This window comes from Eumetopias jubatus, unplaced genomic scaffold (genome assembly GCF_037043125.1).
Source record: "Eumetopias jubatus isolate StellerSeaLion01/CBP00866 unplaced genomic scaffold, mEumJub1_p1.0 scaffold_13, whole genome shotgun sequence".
NCBI lineage: Eukaryota > Metazoa > Chordata > Mammalia > Carnivora > Otariidae > Eumetopias > Eumetopias jubatus.
The window spans coordinates 103518617-103533576 of NW_028274819.1; the positions used below are offsets into that span (position 1 = coordinate 103518617).

The following is a 14960-nucleotide window of genomic DNA, read 5'->3' on the forward strand; positions in this document are numbered from 1 at the left end:
TCAGCTCCGGCTGCCTTAACAAAGTACCCTAGATGGGGGAGCTTCGACCCCAGAAATTAATTTCCTCACAGTCCTGGAGGCTGGCAGTCTGAGATCAAGGGGCCAGCATGGTTGGGTTCTGGTGAGAGCTCGCTTCCAGGCTTGTAGATGGCTGCCTTCTCACGGTGTGTTCGCACGGCGCGAGGAGGGGGAGACTCCGGTGTCTCTTCCTCTAAGGGTGCTCATCTCGTCCCGAGGACCCTATCCTCCTGTCATCTAGACCTCAGATCCGAATACCATCACCTTGGGGGTTATGACTTCCCCAAGGCCCACACTGAGAGGCACACATTTCATTCCTTACCAACAGGGTTAGATTGTCCATCCCTGTTCCAGGAGACAGGACTAAGTAGCTAAGCAATGGCAGTGACCATGTATGTATTTGGCGCTCACTAAATGCTCCTTGATGGGGACTGATTTGGAGCTTTTACACGTGAGATGGTAGCCACCTGGAGGAGAATGGAGGTGGCATCTGGAGGCTGGTGAGCAAGGTGACCATATTTTTATAACCCCAAATCAAGATTCTTGTTCTGATGACAGAAAGTTTTAAAAATAATATGAGATTTATTTATCTGAAATTTCCTGTAGGAATAATTCGCCTTGGGTCATACATGTAGCCATCTCTTTTTTAAAAAGGAACACGAAATTTGGACCATCCTGGCAAATCCACGGTGCCGATTGCTATCGAGCTTGGCTTTTGCTAGCTCCGGGAGGCACACAGTGGGCCCTGACCTCACCTGGCTTCTCTGGGGCCAGGACCAGGCCAGAATACCTGGAGCTCCCCCCTCCCCACAATGAGCAGAAGCTCTGACAGGGACAGAGAGGCTCAAGGGTTAGGGCAAGAGCCCCTGGGGTGAGAAAGACCACAGCCTGGCTCTTCCTTTGTGCCTTCTTCTGGGACATCCCCTGGAGCCCTGGGCAGAAGGAAAAGAAGGGCTGCGGCTGGGCCTGGGGCAGGTCCCGAGTGGGGACTGATGGGTTTTCTCAGGTGTCCCGAGAAAGCGCCAAAAGAGGAGTGGCCGGGAGGACACGGTATTTTAACCATTCTAAGATGCACACCTCCCCCACCTCCACATACACACATTTCAATGACTCTGAAATCAGAATGCATTTTACAGTGGACCCCATCTTAGAGCTGTATTGCAGTTGGATAGCATTTTTTTCTTTCCTACTGGTGCATTAAACAATGGTTCATCTTACATTCAACTCTATTTTGGAGCCTAGGAAATATGGCAATTGGTATTACATGGCTCAGGCATAAACTTTGCCTTTATTGTCCTTTACTCCCTCCCAGGGGTTGTCTGCTGCGTCTCGGATCCCTTCTCCCCTCACCTAGACCCCCACTTTCCAAGGACGAGCCGTAGGAGGTGGCATGGTATAACAGCGGGACCCCAGGGCAACCCCTGACCCCAATGGACTGCATTTGGACAGTCCAGTCACTTCACCTCCAGGAGCCTCAGCCTCGTGGTCTGAGTGACTGTTTCTTTTAATTGTTTTGCTTGGTTTGATTTGTAAAGTTCACAATCCTTGAGAGTTTACCTGGGCCGGCCACACATGCATCATTTTACTTTATCCTCACGACAGTAATTGCTATCCCCATTTTGCAGGTGGGAAAACCGAGGCTCAAGGAAGCCAAATAGTCTGGCCCGGACGCCGGAGCTAGTAACGGTGGAGTTGGGATTGGAACCTGGGTTGTTTGGTTCTCAGCCCTATCTTACACTAGTATCTCTCATGCTAGAGTACCTCCTCGGTGGGGCAAGATTTGCTGATGTCTAAATTTCCCGCTCTGCTTGGTGTTGCATGGGAGCTAGCCAGACGGCCCCCGCTTGTGAGTGATGTCGGCCCCAGGTAGGAAGGGTGCTGAGGACACGGTAGGGACTGGGGCTAGCTCTGGGGGTTGGAAGACAATCCTGCACCGAGATATTAATAGGGTCTACAGGCATTTAGGTTTTCCCATTCTTTCTGTAACATTAATCTATTACATTTGTATCAGAACAAAAAAAGGAACTATCTAGAATAAATACTGAATTAGAAAATTAAATGCATGAGGCCTTTCCAGCCTTGGATGAAGGGACTCACTCTTGTCCTGCAGAGAAGCCAGCACGCTGAGGGATGAGTGCTCACCCCCTAACCTGCCCTGACCAGCAACGCTCACATTTGCTATCTTACTTGTACCCATGATTTTAAGTCCTGGCGGAAGCTCTTCCCCCTACAGGAAGCCCTCCATGAGCACCCCAGCCGTGCCCCTGTGCACACCGTCTCTGATTTCTGAGCACGCACTCTAGCGGCCCAGTGGTGGAGTGGGCACCGGACCCCTGCAGGACCAACACACTCCCTCGCCAACTGTTGGGCCTGCCGACAGCTGACAGTTTGAGATGCGCCTACCCTCTTGGCAGGTGCCCACTTGAAGAGAGACGCCTCTCTCAAGGTCACACCCTTTCCCTGGGCTAGCCCACGCCCTGTGACATTATGAGAGGGGACACTGCTGTAGGTTCCCTGAGGGGGTCACCTGAGGCCTTTGAGGGGACTGCAAAGTAGCCCAGCTTGTCCTCGGCCCAGCCCTGCTTCCTGCCCTTCTCTGCAAGCCTCCATCCTGAGGACATTCCCCAGTAAATTCCCTGCGTGCTAACTTCCTCCTCAGTCTTATTTTTGGGGATCCAACATGCAACACCGCGGTTCTCTTGGGCTGTCTTTCTCTTTTGTCTCTTGTCCATCTGGTGGCCTATCTTTGTAGCTCTTCCAGGGCAGAGGGCTTTCCTTCCCAGCTGGACTCACAGAGCCTCTGACTCAGTTCAGCAAACAACTTACTATCTGCAGATCCCAGAGAACAAGGCATGAGCAAGATGTGGTGTAACCTTAAGATGCTTAAATCCAGTGGGTGGGGGGGGGGTGGAACAGGTACACAGAGGAGGTGTGTTCCAGAACAGAACTCAGGAACAATGCTGTGGGACCCCACCACGGAGGGAGGGAGGTGGTCCAGCCTAGAGTACTTGAGATCGGGTTCCGGGGAAGGAGGCTTCTGCGCAAGCCTTGCTTTGAAGGACAGGTAGGGGCTAGGCAAGCAAGGGGAGGGGAAGGGATGTTTTCCAAAGACTTTTCTCATTCGTAGAATTGCAATAATATTTACAAGCCTTGGAGGTGGTTTTGAGGATAAATGAGATAATATATATACCATCCAATATGTATGTATCGGAGCAAACTCTCAAATCCTCTGCGGGTGTATGAAGTGACATCATAGGCAGGCTCGGGATTGTGAGTCTGGTTGGGTGTCGAGAAGGGGTGGAGTGGGCCAGACAGGGAGCCGCAGAGTCTCCATCAGAGGCCACTGGCCCCGTGGAGAGGAAGTGCAGGGGGAGGCAGAGAGAACGTTCAGGAGCCTCCATGTCTCCAGGCCCCCGACAGTGCTTGGCACATGGCTTTATGGCTCCAGGCTTGATAGATGCTGACTGAGAACATGAAGGACCAGGAGCAGCCCCTGTTGCGTGATCCATACGTGCATGTAGCTCTTCCGCTGTGTGTGTTCGCAGAGGGCAGCATCGCTGTGACGCCGAGCTTCACCACCTTAGAGCTGGAAGATTTGTTGCATGGGGGTCATTTCATGCCACCTCACGTGGAGTTAGGTGTTTTGCCCTCCCCAGAGACTCCAGACTGGTGGTGCTGGGCAAGACATCATCCATGTTCCTGCTGAGAGCCGGCAGAGCAGGTGTGTCAGACGAGGATAGGGGTGGAAGGTGGGCAGACCCTTCTCCAGAGTCCCCTCTGACCTGTTGTGGCTGGTGCGCTCGCCTCCCTGATTTGGACATGGTACCACGTTCATCCCACATGGCATAAACTAGTGGATTTCCAATCCCTTTGGGTAGCAAAGCCCCCAGAAATCATGGTGCTTTCTGTGGAATGCCTTGAAATACTGATAAGCTGCATTCCATCATGTAAACTGGGAACACTTTTGTTAGTAGAAAAGCCAGCTATATTATATGTGCATTATGTTCCAATCACAACCAAAACACAGGCTGTCAAGCCCATCAATGCCCGATGCAGCTCAAGTCTGCCGCTCAGGCTCTCTGCTTCCCATTCTCGGTGAGCCGCACCTCCTGCCTTCCAGAGCCCAAGGCAGAAACGCAGTCTTCCTCTACACCTTCTCCCTGCCATGTGCCCCGGCCCCTCTCCCATCCCACATCTACGCAATGAGCAAATTCCATGAAATTGACTTGCAAGTTAGCTACTGATTCTGAACACCTCCCTGTTCTCATTGCTGCCACCTTCGTTTAGACAACCACCCTCTCTTCCCTGAATTACTGCCACAGCCTGGCTCCCTCCAAAGTCCCCCTACACTGCAGCAGCCACTTTTCTAAAACACCAGCCCAATGGTCTTTCCTCTGCACCCATCCTCTCAGGAGCTCCGAAGCTTATGAGATCCAATCTGGCCCATGAATGGCCCTCCAGTTTCATTCCCAAACCCCCATGCCCTACGTTTTTAGCCAAACAGAATTGTTTGTTGTCTGGTGCTGTGTTGTATTCTCTCTAGCTGCAAGGTCTCCCAAATTCTGTTGCCTGGCTAATTCCTCCTTTTACTGCATCTCACATGACACCTCCTTCAGGAAGTCCTCAGGGTTCTCTGGCAGAAGCTCATCGTCTCTTCCTTGGGTTCTTACAGCCTCCCAGCTGCTGTCTTGCCACCCGCTTGGCCACACCCTTCCATCCTCTATACAGCGGTTAGAACCTTCTCTCTGGGAGCCATATCCGATCATGTGATCCCCACTGCCCTCAGAGTCAAATCTAGCATCACTTGTAAAGCTGTCTAGGATCTTGCTGTGGCAGGCTCCCCAGTTCAGCTCATGCCGAGTCCGTCTGGGCTTCAGCTATCCCGAATGAATCTCCTCTAGCCTTCCACTGGGCACCTGCTCTCTCGCTCTGTCATTGGCTTATGCTGCTGCTTGTGTCGAGACCTTTCCCTGGGCTCCCAGCTCTTCCCGTGGCTAATTCCTATGCACCTTTGGGTGTCTGTCGAACGTCACTTTCTCTGGAAAGTCTTCTTTCCATCCTTAATCTAGGTTATGTGTCTCTCCTGCATTCCATTTCCTAGTGCCCACTGCTTAGAGAATAAACTGCTTGATTCATCGGCTGTTGTGCTGGAGAACCATGCATATTTTGTTCCTGCCCATGTTTTTAGCACTACATACAACAATGCTCACTACATATTTATAGACTCAAGAATGAATGAATGCATATTCCTGTTCCTGCCTGTAGAAGCTGGAACTCCTCGCTACATTATCTCAAGTGTGTGGTGCATGGGATGTGCTTACTAAGTGTTTGTTGAATAAATAAATCAATGAATGATAGGCTCTTTTCAAGCTCATTTATTTTATTATCCTTTAAAAAACCCATACTTGCTCATTTGTTTTGCCATCTGCAAGGACTTGCCAGCAGAAGAGTGGCACGGGCTCCAACATTTTAAGAAAATTGTTAGATACAGAACTGAAAATCCCGAGGCTGGAAAGTGCTACAAACTGCCAGGGTGGTTGGCTTTAGCTCCAGAGCTTTCTGTGGGAGGCAGCATGCTTGGGGAGGTCCTCCTGCTCACTCCCTGTGTCTATTTTTCCTGGCCAGAGCCTGGCCGCCCAGTGGCCCCACTGCCCCGATGGATCCACTGAACCTGTCCTGGTACGATGACGATCTGGAGAGCCGGAACTGGAGCCGGCCCTTCAACGGGTCCGAAGGCAAGCCCGGCAAGCCCCACAACAACTACTACGCCATGCTGCTCACCCTGCTCATCTTTGTCATTGTCTTCGGCAACGTGCTGGTGTGCATGGCCGTGTCCCGCGAGAAGGCGCTGCAGACCACCACCAACTACCTGATCGTCAGCCTGGCAGTGGCCGACCTCCTGGTGGCCACGCTCGTCATGCCGTGGGTCGTCTACCTGGAGGTAGGTCTGCACCCTGGCCTTGAAGGCGTGGCTCCTCCCTGGTTCCCACCAACAATTTGCCCGGTGCCTTCTCCACGGGTCTGGCCTCTTCCTCCACTCGGGGCTCAGTTTTTCTCCTGATAAAATGGGCTGCTTTTTCCTTGACAATCCCAACTCCCAGTTGGAGAGTGCTTACTAAGGGCCACACCTCGTGCCCCATCCTCTGTACTCGGCGTTTCCCCATGTGGCCCTCAGAGCAGCCCTGCGAAGTCACCGCAACACAAACACCCTTTCACAGGTGGTGAGCCAGGTGGTCGGAGAAATCACGCAGCTGGTGGGTCCCAGCTGGAACTCTGGCCCCAGGTTGGCTCATTAGATCATGCTGGAAATGGGAGTCCATTGAGGAGAATCCTCAAGGAAGGGGGATGTTCATGCTTTCAGGCCGGAAGCTTCCTGTTCTCTCTTCCCCCTTCAAAAGCAGGGGCAGCTGCTCGGTGTGCTCTTTATCCCTCCCCTCTCCCCCAGTTTGGTCTAGTGCCTGTGTCTGGGACCCCCAGGCAGGGGTGTCTGTGGGCTGTGCCGCAGGCCCTTTGCTCAGGAATGTCCCCGAGGGCTCGTCCGAATAGAGAGCAGGCAGCCCCCGCTGTGGTCCAGGCACTGCGCCAGGCATTTTGCAGACATGGACTCCACACCCATGCTAATCCTGGAGTTGATACTATTCTCGGTTTACAGAAGAGGAAACAGAAGCTTTAAGAAGTTGCCTGTCTTGACAGGTTGCACAGCAAGGGAAGAACGACTAACGGAGGAGTCCCTAAGGGTGGAGGCCCCTCCCGGTGGACACTTTCCAGAGCTAACAGGCAGACGTGGGAGGGTCTGAGGGGTTGGGTCCTGGATCCTGCCCCTTTCTCGGCCAAGGACTCTGGGGTCTGGGAACGGACCAGCCCTTCAGGGAAGAGCCAAGGCTAAGGTCACTCAGATCGCTGGGCAGGTACCTTCCTGCCTGGGCAAGCGAGGGCCTTACCCGTACCACGGAGGCAAGTCCCTGGCTGGGAGGGAAGTTTCTTCCGTTTTTAAAGGAAAACATGAAATTTTGTAGGCTTGAGCAGAGGAGACATCTAGAAGAAGCTGAAGTGGGGAGGGGAGGCTGGTCCAGAGTGGCCCCTCTCCCTGTCTCCCCACCTGGGGGGGGGGGGCGGTCCCTGTGCCTCCTCCCCCTGGTGCTCAGGATTATCACTCCCCTGGGTTCCTTTAGCACAGCCCAAACGGGCTGAAACGTTCAAAATGGATGTTAAGGAAGAACCCAAAGGAAACAGACATAAAATCTACAGATGTCACAGGCCAGGGGTCTGCTTCCTCCATGACTCACACATCTGTGAGGGCCACCAGACTCTGTCCATCCATGTCCTGTCTGACGGCCTCTCCCTGAGGAACCCTTCTTAATCCTAATGCCGGTTCCCTTCCTGCTCGCTCTCAAAGGAGGGTCCCAGGCCTCAGACCATCAGGGAAACATGAGGAGTGAGCAGCAGAGCGAACAACCTCTCTGTGCCTCACTTTCCTTATCCATATAAAGGAGATCATCGTAGTATCTGCCTCGTGGCATTGCTGGAGAGGCTAATGAGTTGATATGTGTAAAGTGCTTACAGTGGCAGGGCTCACATAATGAACAGTACGTAAAACCGTGATGATGGTGATGAAGATGAAGATGATGGTAGTACACATGCAGCACTTACCCTCGTAGAGAGGGCCCTCCCTGCGCCCAGGCAGCCAGGCCCCCTCTATCCAAAGGGAGGCGAGCTCGGCCTGCAGCTCTGCGTGTGGCTTCTGGGCTTCCTCCCCAAACACTCTAGTTTGGGGCCAGATCTGTACACGGGCTGTCCTGGGGCTCTGGGGCATTTGTTAGTCCTTTGGACAGGTATTTCCAACATAGCTGTTCACCATTATTTTGGAGGGGAGGCTCAGCGTTTTGGGGGACAGGGTGGAGAACGGTGTCTCAGAGGGAGTGCTCTAACTTTCCTATTGTGTCCCTTCAAAACAAGAGCTGGACCATGAGCCCTACTACAGGACGTCGTCTCAGCCATTTATTTTCCCTAGAGACTGTCCTGACTCCTCTCTAACAGACACTCTTGTTGTCCAGAGTTTTCCACCCTGTCCCCTTTCCAGCGATATGAGTGCCTCTGATGGCAGAGCATGTCTAGTGTGGGACTGGATGTGCATTATTAGTTCCTCGGCTCAGCATATGGAAAGCATGCTGGTTTGCAGTTGAGAGGACCAGGTTCAATTCCCAACTCCACCACTTTCCATGTGGAGACGGGCCTGAGAGAGGAGAGCCAGGGTCACTTGTCTGCATTTCGGCCTCACTGCCCTGTGAGGTGAGGGTTTGCTGTGTGCATTTTCCAGGTGGGCAGATGAGATTGAGAAGGGGACAGGCCAAGGTCACCTTTATTCACTCATTCGGCAGGTACCGAGCCCGGCCTTGTCCTACGGCATCCTCGGGGCTTGCCTGCCATCAGCGAAGACCTGATAGGACCGTTGTCGTGCAGTCTGATGGTGGTGACAACGGAGCAGTCCCCACGGGGGATGTGGAGCATGATGGGGGGCATGTGGGGACAAGGAAGTCTTGCAGGAAGCAGTGATGCTTCCGGAAGGATTATCCAGGGGACGGAGCAAGGCACTTGCACTCCAGGCCAAGAAAAAAGTAGGCAAAGCGGCAGAGCAGGAGGGCGTGTCACTGGCTGCAGGTCTGGAGGGGTAGTAGCTGTATCACTGGACTCAGAGGTTTGCTGCCCCCATGGGTAGAGATGACACATCTCAGTGCCTGACACAGCACCTGCTTAACGCGGGCCAGTTATGATTAGGGTTTTGCTGAGCCAGCTCATGGCTCAGCTTCATATGAGCAATGAGGTCAAGAAGTGGTGTCCAAAGGTGCCGACACACGGCCTTGGAGTTGCACTAGCAAACCTGGGGGCCAGTCCTTCCTCTGCCACTCAATCCCTGGGTCATCTCGGGCAGGTCCACGTTCCTCTCTGACTCCAAGCGTGTCCCCCTCTTGCAACGATAATCTCTCCTTTCACGCTTTATGTGCATTTAGTCGTTTTTACGTAAGTATCCCCTCTTTCAACAAGCTAGATGGCCCTTCCTAAGACAGGTCACGAAGAGCATAGGTTGTGCTACCCGAAGAACTCGCGTCAACCCCAGCCCTGCTGCACACTTGCTGAGTGTGAGCTGCAGTTCCCTCACCCGTGAGCGGGTATAGCAACCCTGTCTTGTGCGAGCGTGAGATGCCCACATGCCCACAGTAGGTGGAGGTGGCTGCTGACAATTTCTCTTGAGTCTTTGAGTCAGCTGCCCCCAGGACTGTGGAGGAAAGTCCTCCCTTCTGTGCTCCTAGAAAGCCCTTTGGGGTGTAGGGACGGAGAGCTCCCTAAAGGCAGGGACTATGCCAGTACTGTTCACCACTGTACCCCAGAGTCTAGGACAGAGCCTGGCATGTAGTATATTGCTCGTAAGTGTCTATGGGAATGAGAGAAGGAGGGAAGAGGGCCCTGGTATCTCAGACCTAGATCCCCAGGGACATAGAAGCAGCTCTGAAGTACTAGTCTAGGGGGGCTTCAAGGCGGAGAGGGTGGACCAGGTGTGCCTGGGGCCCTCCCAGCAGTGCCCTAAAGGTCGATTCTATTTACACCTGGAAGTTCCCCACCCCCATCCAGACCTGCCATCTTGGGGAGCCCTGTACTACCATGTGTGTGTGTGGGGGTGCCCTGGTGTGGGCCGCATGACCCCAGAGAAGGCGTCTCCCTATCTTCTGGGACAAGCTGTTGTGTCTTCACGTCCGACAACAGTGGCCACCGCTCCTGTCACCGAGCTTAAGCGCCAACATTTGGTTTCATGCTTGGGAGCAGAAAAGAAAGGGCAGCGCAGAGAATGAGCACGTCATCATCAGCCCTGTGGCCGAGCTGTGTGGGCACAGTGGGTACTGCCCTGCCCCAGGCCCCTGGGGGTGGCTTTCCGGCTCCTTTTGCTCCTGTTGGTACAAACTGCCAAAGTTGCCCGGGCCAGCCTGCTGTGTGAGTGTGCATGCCTGTGTGTGTAAACAGGAGGTATGGGAGTGTGTGTGTGTAGGGGGATATGAGTGTGTGCGGGGGGAGAGGGACGCAGGGTGCTCTTGCCAGGAGCGGGCCTCCTCATTCCCATCACATAAGGATATGTGGGTACAGCACCCGTCCTTGCCCGCGCCTGGTGTTCCCACGGCTCGAGCCCTGGTTTTCCATTCTTCATTCTCCAGGTCTGACAAAGAGCAGCACTGTCCTTTCTTCCGGAGCCATCGTCCTCACCAGCCTTGGGCAAGTCACTGCCCATTTCTGAGGTTCAGTTTCCCCATTGGTGGAATGGGATTGCAAGCTGATCGCAGATCATCTGTTTTACAGATGAAGGCTCAAAGTTGAGGCACTCGGTAGAAAGTTGCTCATCTTTCATCTAGCCCGGTTCTTGGCACAAAGGGGACTTATGTGTCTAAGAGGAGAGGGGACCAGGGGCAAGGGCCTCAGACTCCCCCTTGCTGCCCCGCTTCTCCCCCCAGACCCCAGCCAGAGACTCACAAGACCCCTGCAGCTGCCCTCTGAGTCTGCAGTCCAATCTGCCCCAGGAGAGTCAAGCTATGGGGCCTAAGCTCATCTCCCCCTCTGCTGCCCACCCATTCTGGTGCTTTGTCCCCAGGTGGTGGGCGAGTGGAAATTCAGCAGGATTCACTGTGACATCTTCGTCACTCTGGACGTCATGATGTGCACGGCAAGCATCCTGAACCTGTGTGCCATCAGCATCGACAGGTGAGCCCAGCCAGGGCGGAAGAGAGGACCCAGGCCAGTCACACATTGGGCTTCCCCAGTTCTCCCGCAGGGGCAGGCTCTGTCTATGAGGCTGTATGGCTGGCCGTGTGCCCGTGGGTCCATGTGTTTGTGTGTGTGTGCCTGCGTGTGTGTGTGCACATGCAAATGCAGATGTGCAGGTGCATGTGTGTCTGGCTGGGGGGTACAGGCCGCCATCCTACAGATGGTGATGCTCCCAAGGATGCCCAGACAGTGACTGGTAAAGAGGAGAAAGCTCTCAGTTCTGACTGCAGCCCTAGGTCTATCATTTCCCACTCTACTTGGGCAGAGTGTGCAAGTCCTCACGACCCTGCTTTGTCCAGAAATCAAGGATGATGACACCCGTCCAGGCGGGGCTGCAGCGTCTGGCTGTGCATTTCATGTCCAGCACAGGCACGAGCCCGAGGGGGCCCAGGCTGTGCTCACCTTGCCAAGCTGTACCCTTGGAGCCTTTCACTGATTTGCACACGCAGACCATGTGGGGTCCCAGAGGCCCTGTCCCTACTCCTCTCAAGGGGTTCTCCAAGATGAGATGAGCTACTCTGTGAGAAGCAGAGTACAAGTGATTGTAAACAATTACTACTGTGCTTATTTTCTGCCAAATGGGGCTTAACTCTTGCTCTGAGGGGCCTGGCTCCCAGTCCATCAGCAGACACTTCCACCTTCTGTGAGCCCAGCACAGGTGCAATTTCAAAGGTGCGAAGACCCAGACCCTGGCCCCTCAAACCCCCGAAATCCAAGCAGGGAGACTGGAGTAATAGATAAGAAGGCCCAGGAGAAAATGGTAGCCAGTCAGCCCCGAAGCTCTTGATTGGGCCTCACCAACGCTGGAGGAGTGACTTAAAGTAGACAGGCGGGCTTCGTGGAGGTGACAACCGTCATTCCCCAGGGTGCAGGGTGTCTCTGGTGTGTACCTGCTGTGGAATGAGGGGGCCCTGGGCCTGCACGCAGACTCAGGGACCCCGCCCCGCGGCCTCGCAGGTACACAGCGGTGGCCATGCCCATGCTATACAACACCCGCTACAGCTCCAAGCGCCGTGTCACCGTCATGATCGCCGTCGTCTGGGTCCTGTCCTTCACCATCTCTTGCCCGCTGCTCTTCGGGCTCAACAACACAGGTGAGGCCTGCCTCGGTCTGCCTGGGGCCCCAGTGCCCCCCCCCCCCCGCCCCCGGCGCGGGACCCCGAGGGAGCAGAGCCCCTGGCGCAGACCCAGAGACTGAGGCCGGGCTGGGTCTCTGAATTGTACGTGGATGGGCCAGAGAGGGATGGTAGCTCGGGCACGACGTGGTTGGGGGAGGGGTGGGGGTAGCGAGTCAAGAGGCTGTCTGGCCATTTTCAACTTTGTTTATTAAATTGAAGCAAGCCAGACGGCCGCCCAAACCGCATGTGTATGCGTGCATGTGTGTGTGTGTGTGCACACGTCAGGGGTGATTACTGGGCCCCTTCCCCCGCCCCGCCCCCCCCCACCCCCCGAGATGGTATCTGTGTAAGGAGGCTGCCGCCCAAGGGCTGGCCAAGCCCAGCACCGACCTGAGTCACCTGGAGCAGGGAAGGTAGGGGCGTGGAGGAGCTAGGGCGGCGGGCCCGTCCCGTGCATCTGAGGGGGTCGAGGTATTGGGCCTGCCTGCCAGCGCAGGCCTAGTGCTTTCTCTCACCGGGGAGGCCCCAGGGATGCAGGTGCACGTCTGCAGGCCATTACGGGGCAGGACACAGTGAAGCCTGGCCATCCAACTCTTGTGAGAATTCCAAGAAGCGGGAATAGGGCTTGATAGGCTCAGCCCTTCCGGAAAGGCCCTGAGATAGAGGACAGACATCGGCTAGACCAGGAAGGGAACTCGGAAGCACACTGGAGCCCAGCTGAGTTCAGCATACAGGACCGGGTTACCCCGTTCCTAAAACTGAAAGGTGGCCGACTTCCCCCAAGTAGACAGGAAGGGCTAAAAGAAGGGTTTACTCTTTTAAAAAGAGTTCCCTTCTGTTATGTTTTTCCAAACACTCAGGCTCCACTTGGGTGTTCATGGATGGCAAAACTATAAAGAAATAAGGAGGGAATATTAATGGAAAAGCTTGGAAGCAGCTTAGCGTTTTGCTCGAGGTTGTATTTTTCAATCTCTGCCTACGCCGCGTGTTGGTGTCCGTCTAGCTCTTCCAGGCGACCTCAGACACCCAGGCATACTCTCTGTCCCATTGCTGCACTCAGTCCCGCAGGGAGAGAAAGGCCCCCGGGCCGCTGACGCCGGGTCCTCCGGCTTTCCTTCCCCCAGACCAGAACGAGTGCATAATCGCCAACCCCGCCTTCGTGGTGTACTCCTCCATCGTGTCCTTCTACGTGCCCTTCATCGTCACCCTGCTGGTCTACATCAAGATCTACATCGTCCTCCGGAGGCGCCGCAAGCGGGTCAACACGAAGAGGAGCAGCCGGGCTTTCAGGGCCAACCTGAAGACCCCGCTCAAGGTCCCCAGATCCTCCCTCCCCTCCAGTGCCCCCCTCCACTGTTACCCAGGGGGCTGGCCCGTGCTCAGCTGGGGGCGGGGGACGCGGGGCCGGAGGGGCTCCCGGCACCTGGGCAGGGCCGAGTCCGAAGGCTGGGACCTCCGTGGAGCGACAGAGTCTCCAGGAGCCGGAGGCCGGGCAGAGCCGCCTGGGAGGAGAAGTCTTTGCTTGGAGATCTCTGTCTGAATGCACCTTCTGCCTCGGCTCCCCTCCTTTTCCCATCACTTGTCCTTTCCTCACTGTGGCCCCTCCCTCCTTGCCATTGCTCTGTGCTTCCCTCCCTCTCCTGTACCTTCCGCGCTCCCTGTCCTCCCCTCCGTGCACACCTCCTCCCTCCTCCCCGGCTCTTTCCTTCATTCCACCTCCTCCCTTCCACCTTTCTTTCATTCCCTCCCCACTCCTTATGTCTTGTGAATTCTCCCCTCTGCTCAGCCCTCCCTGAGGAAGACAGTGTGGGGGCATGGAAGGAGCCAGAGTTTGGGGGTTTGACGTATCAGGTTCAAGGCCTGGCATGCCCTCCTTTTTGCTGAATGACCTTGGGCAAGTTGCTTAACTTCTCTGAGCCTCAGTCTTCTCATCTGTTAAATGGGTATCATAGTGCCAGCCTCTCAGCGTGGTCTTGAGGATTCAGTGTGAGAGAGATACGAGTAAGCCTAGCATGTGCCCATAAAATCAGGGCCTGTTTGTCCCTCGTCCTGCCCGCCATTTCTCCTTGTAGTACCACCCTTCGCTCTTGCCTTCTCAGGCCGTCCTACTCTGCCCTTCTGGGAGCCCCTGTGCCCGGCCTGACTACCCCACATTGGGTGTCTGTTCACAGCCCCTGCCCACCATGACCAGTGTACTGGCTCACTCCACAGGGCAACTGCACTCACCCCGAGGACATGAAACTCTGCACCGTTATCATGAAGTCCAATGGGAGTTTCCCAGTGAACAGGCGGAGAGCGGTAAGTGCTCAGGTCAGGGACCCAGAGCCAGGTCTTTCCGCCCCGAGGAAAACCCACCTGCCATGACTCTCAGAGACCTCAGCGGCCGGTCAAAGGGAGGAGCACCTCCCAGGCTCCCCCACGTCGCTTCCGCAGAGGCCAGACTCACCACGCACACCTCACAGGCAGGCATGCAGCGAGACGGCTCGGCTCTTGCAGGCACCGATAGGCACCCTCAGCACAAGCAGGTGGTTGGGAGAGAGGACTTGGCCATAACATAATAAAAATAGGAAGCTATTACCATTCACTCAACACCCACCGTCTTCCTAGTATCTCGTCAAATCCTCACAGCGACCCTGAGAGGTAGGTCTTATTAGGCTTATTGATTTTAATTTGACAGAGGAGGAACCAGAGGCTCACAGAGGGGAGGTAACTCACCCAAGGCCAAGCACTTAGTTAGTGAGATAGTGCATATTTGAGCCCAAACCTGTGTGACTCCGACATCCCCACACACCTCCGCTGTTCTTCTCACTTGCCTGTGCTACCTTCCTACGGGCAGGTTCTGGGCTGGAGGCCGGGCCTGGGGGGCGGGTGGTGGAGGGGGACAGCGCAGAGCAGCCTTGGGGCTGGTGGAGAAGTGCAGCCTGTGCGTGGAGCCCAGAGATGCAGAAGCACAGCAGACCCCAGGCTCTGCGCAGTGATGATGGTGGCACCAGGGTCCAAGCAGCAGGTGTCCCATCC

At 55.2% G+C, this 14960-nt stretch overlaps 1 protein-coding gene across 1 annotated transcript in view; it reads left to right on the forward strand.

The window, feature by feature from the left end:
* The window catches only part of DRD2 (dopamine receptor D2), a 60903-nt gene that overhangs the window by 42053 nt on the left and 3890 nt on the right, over positions 1–14960 (forward strand). The window contains exons 2-6 of the mRNA XM_028105889.2: positions 5644–5959; positions 10652–10761; positions 11782–11918; positions 13067–13257; positions 14154–14240. Of these exons, the coding sequence (XP_027961690.1) occupies positions 5675–5959; positions 10652–10761; positions 11782–11918; positions 13067–13257; positions 14154–14240 (810 nt within the window). The 5' untranslated portion in view covers positions 5644–5674. The remainder of the gene's footprint in view (positions 1–5643; positions 5960–10651; positions 10762–11781; positions 11919–13066; positions 13258–14153; positions 14241–14960) is intronic.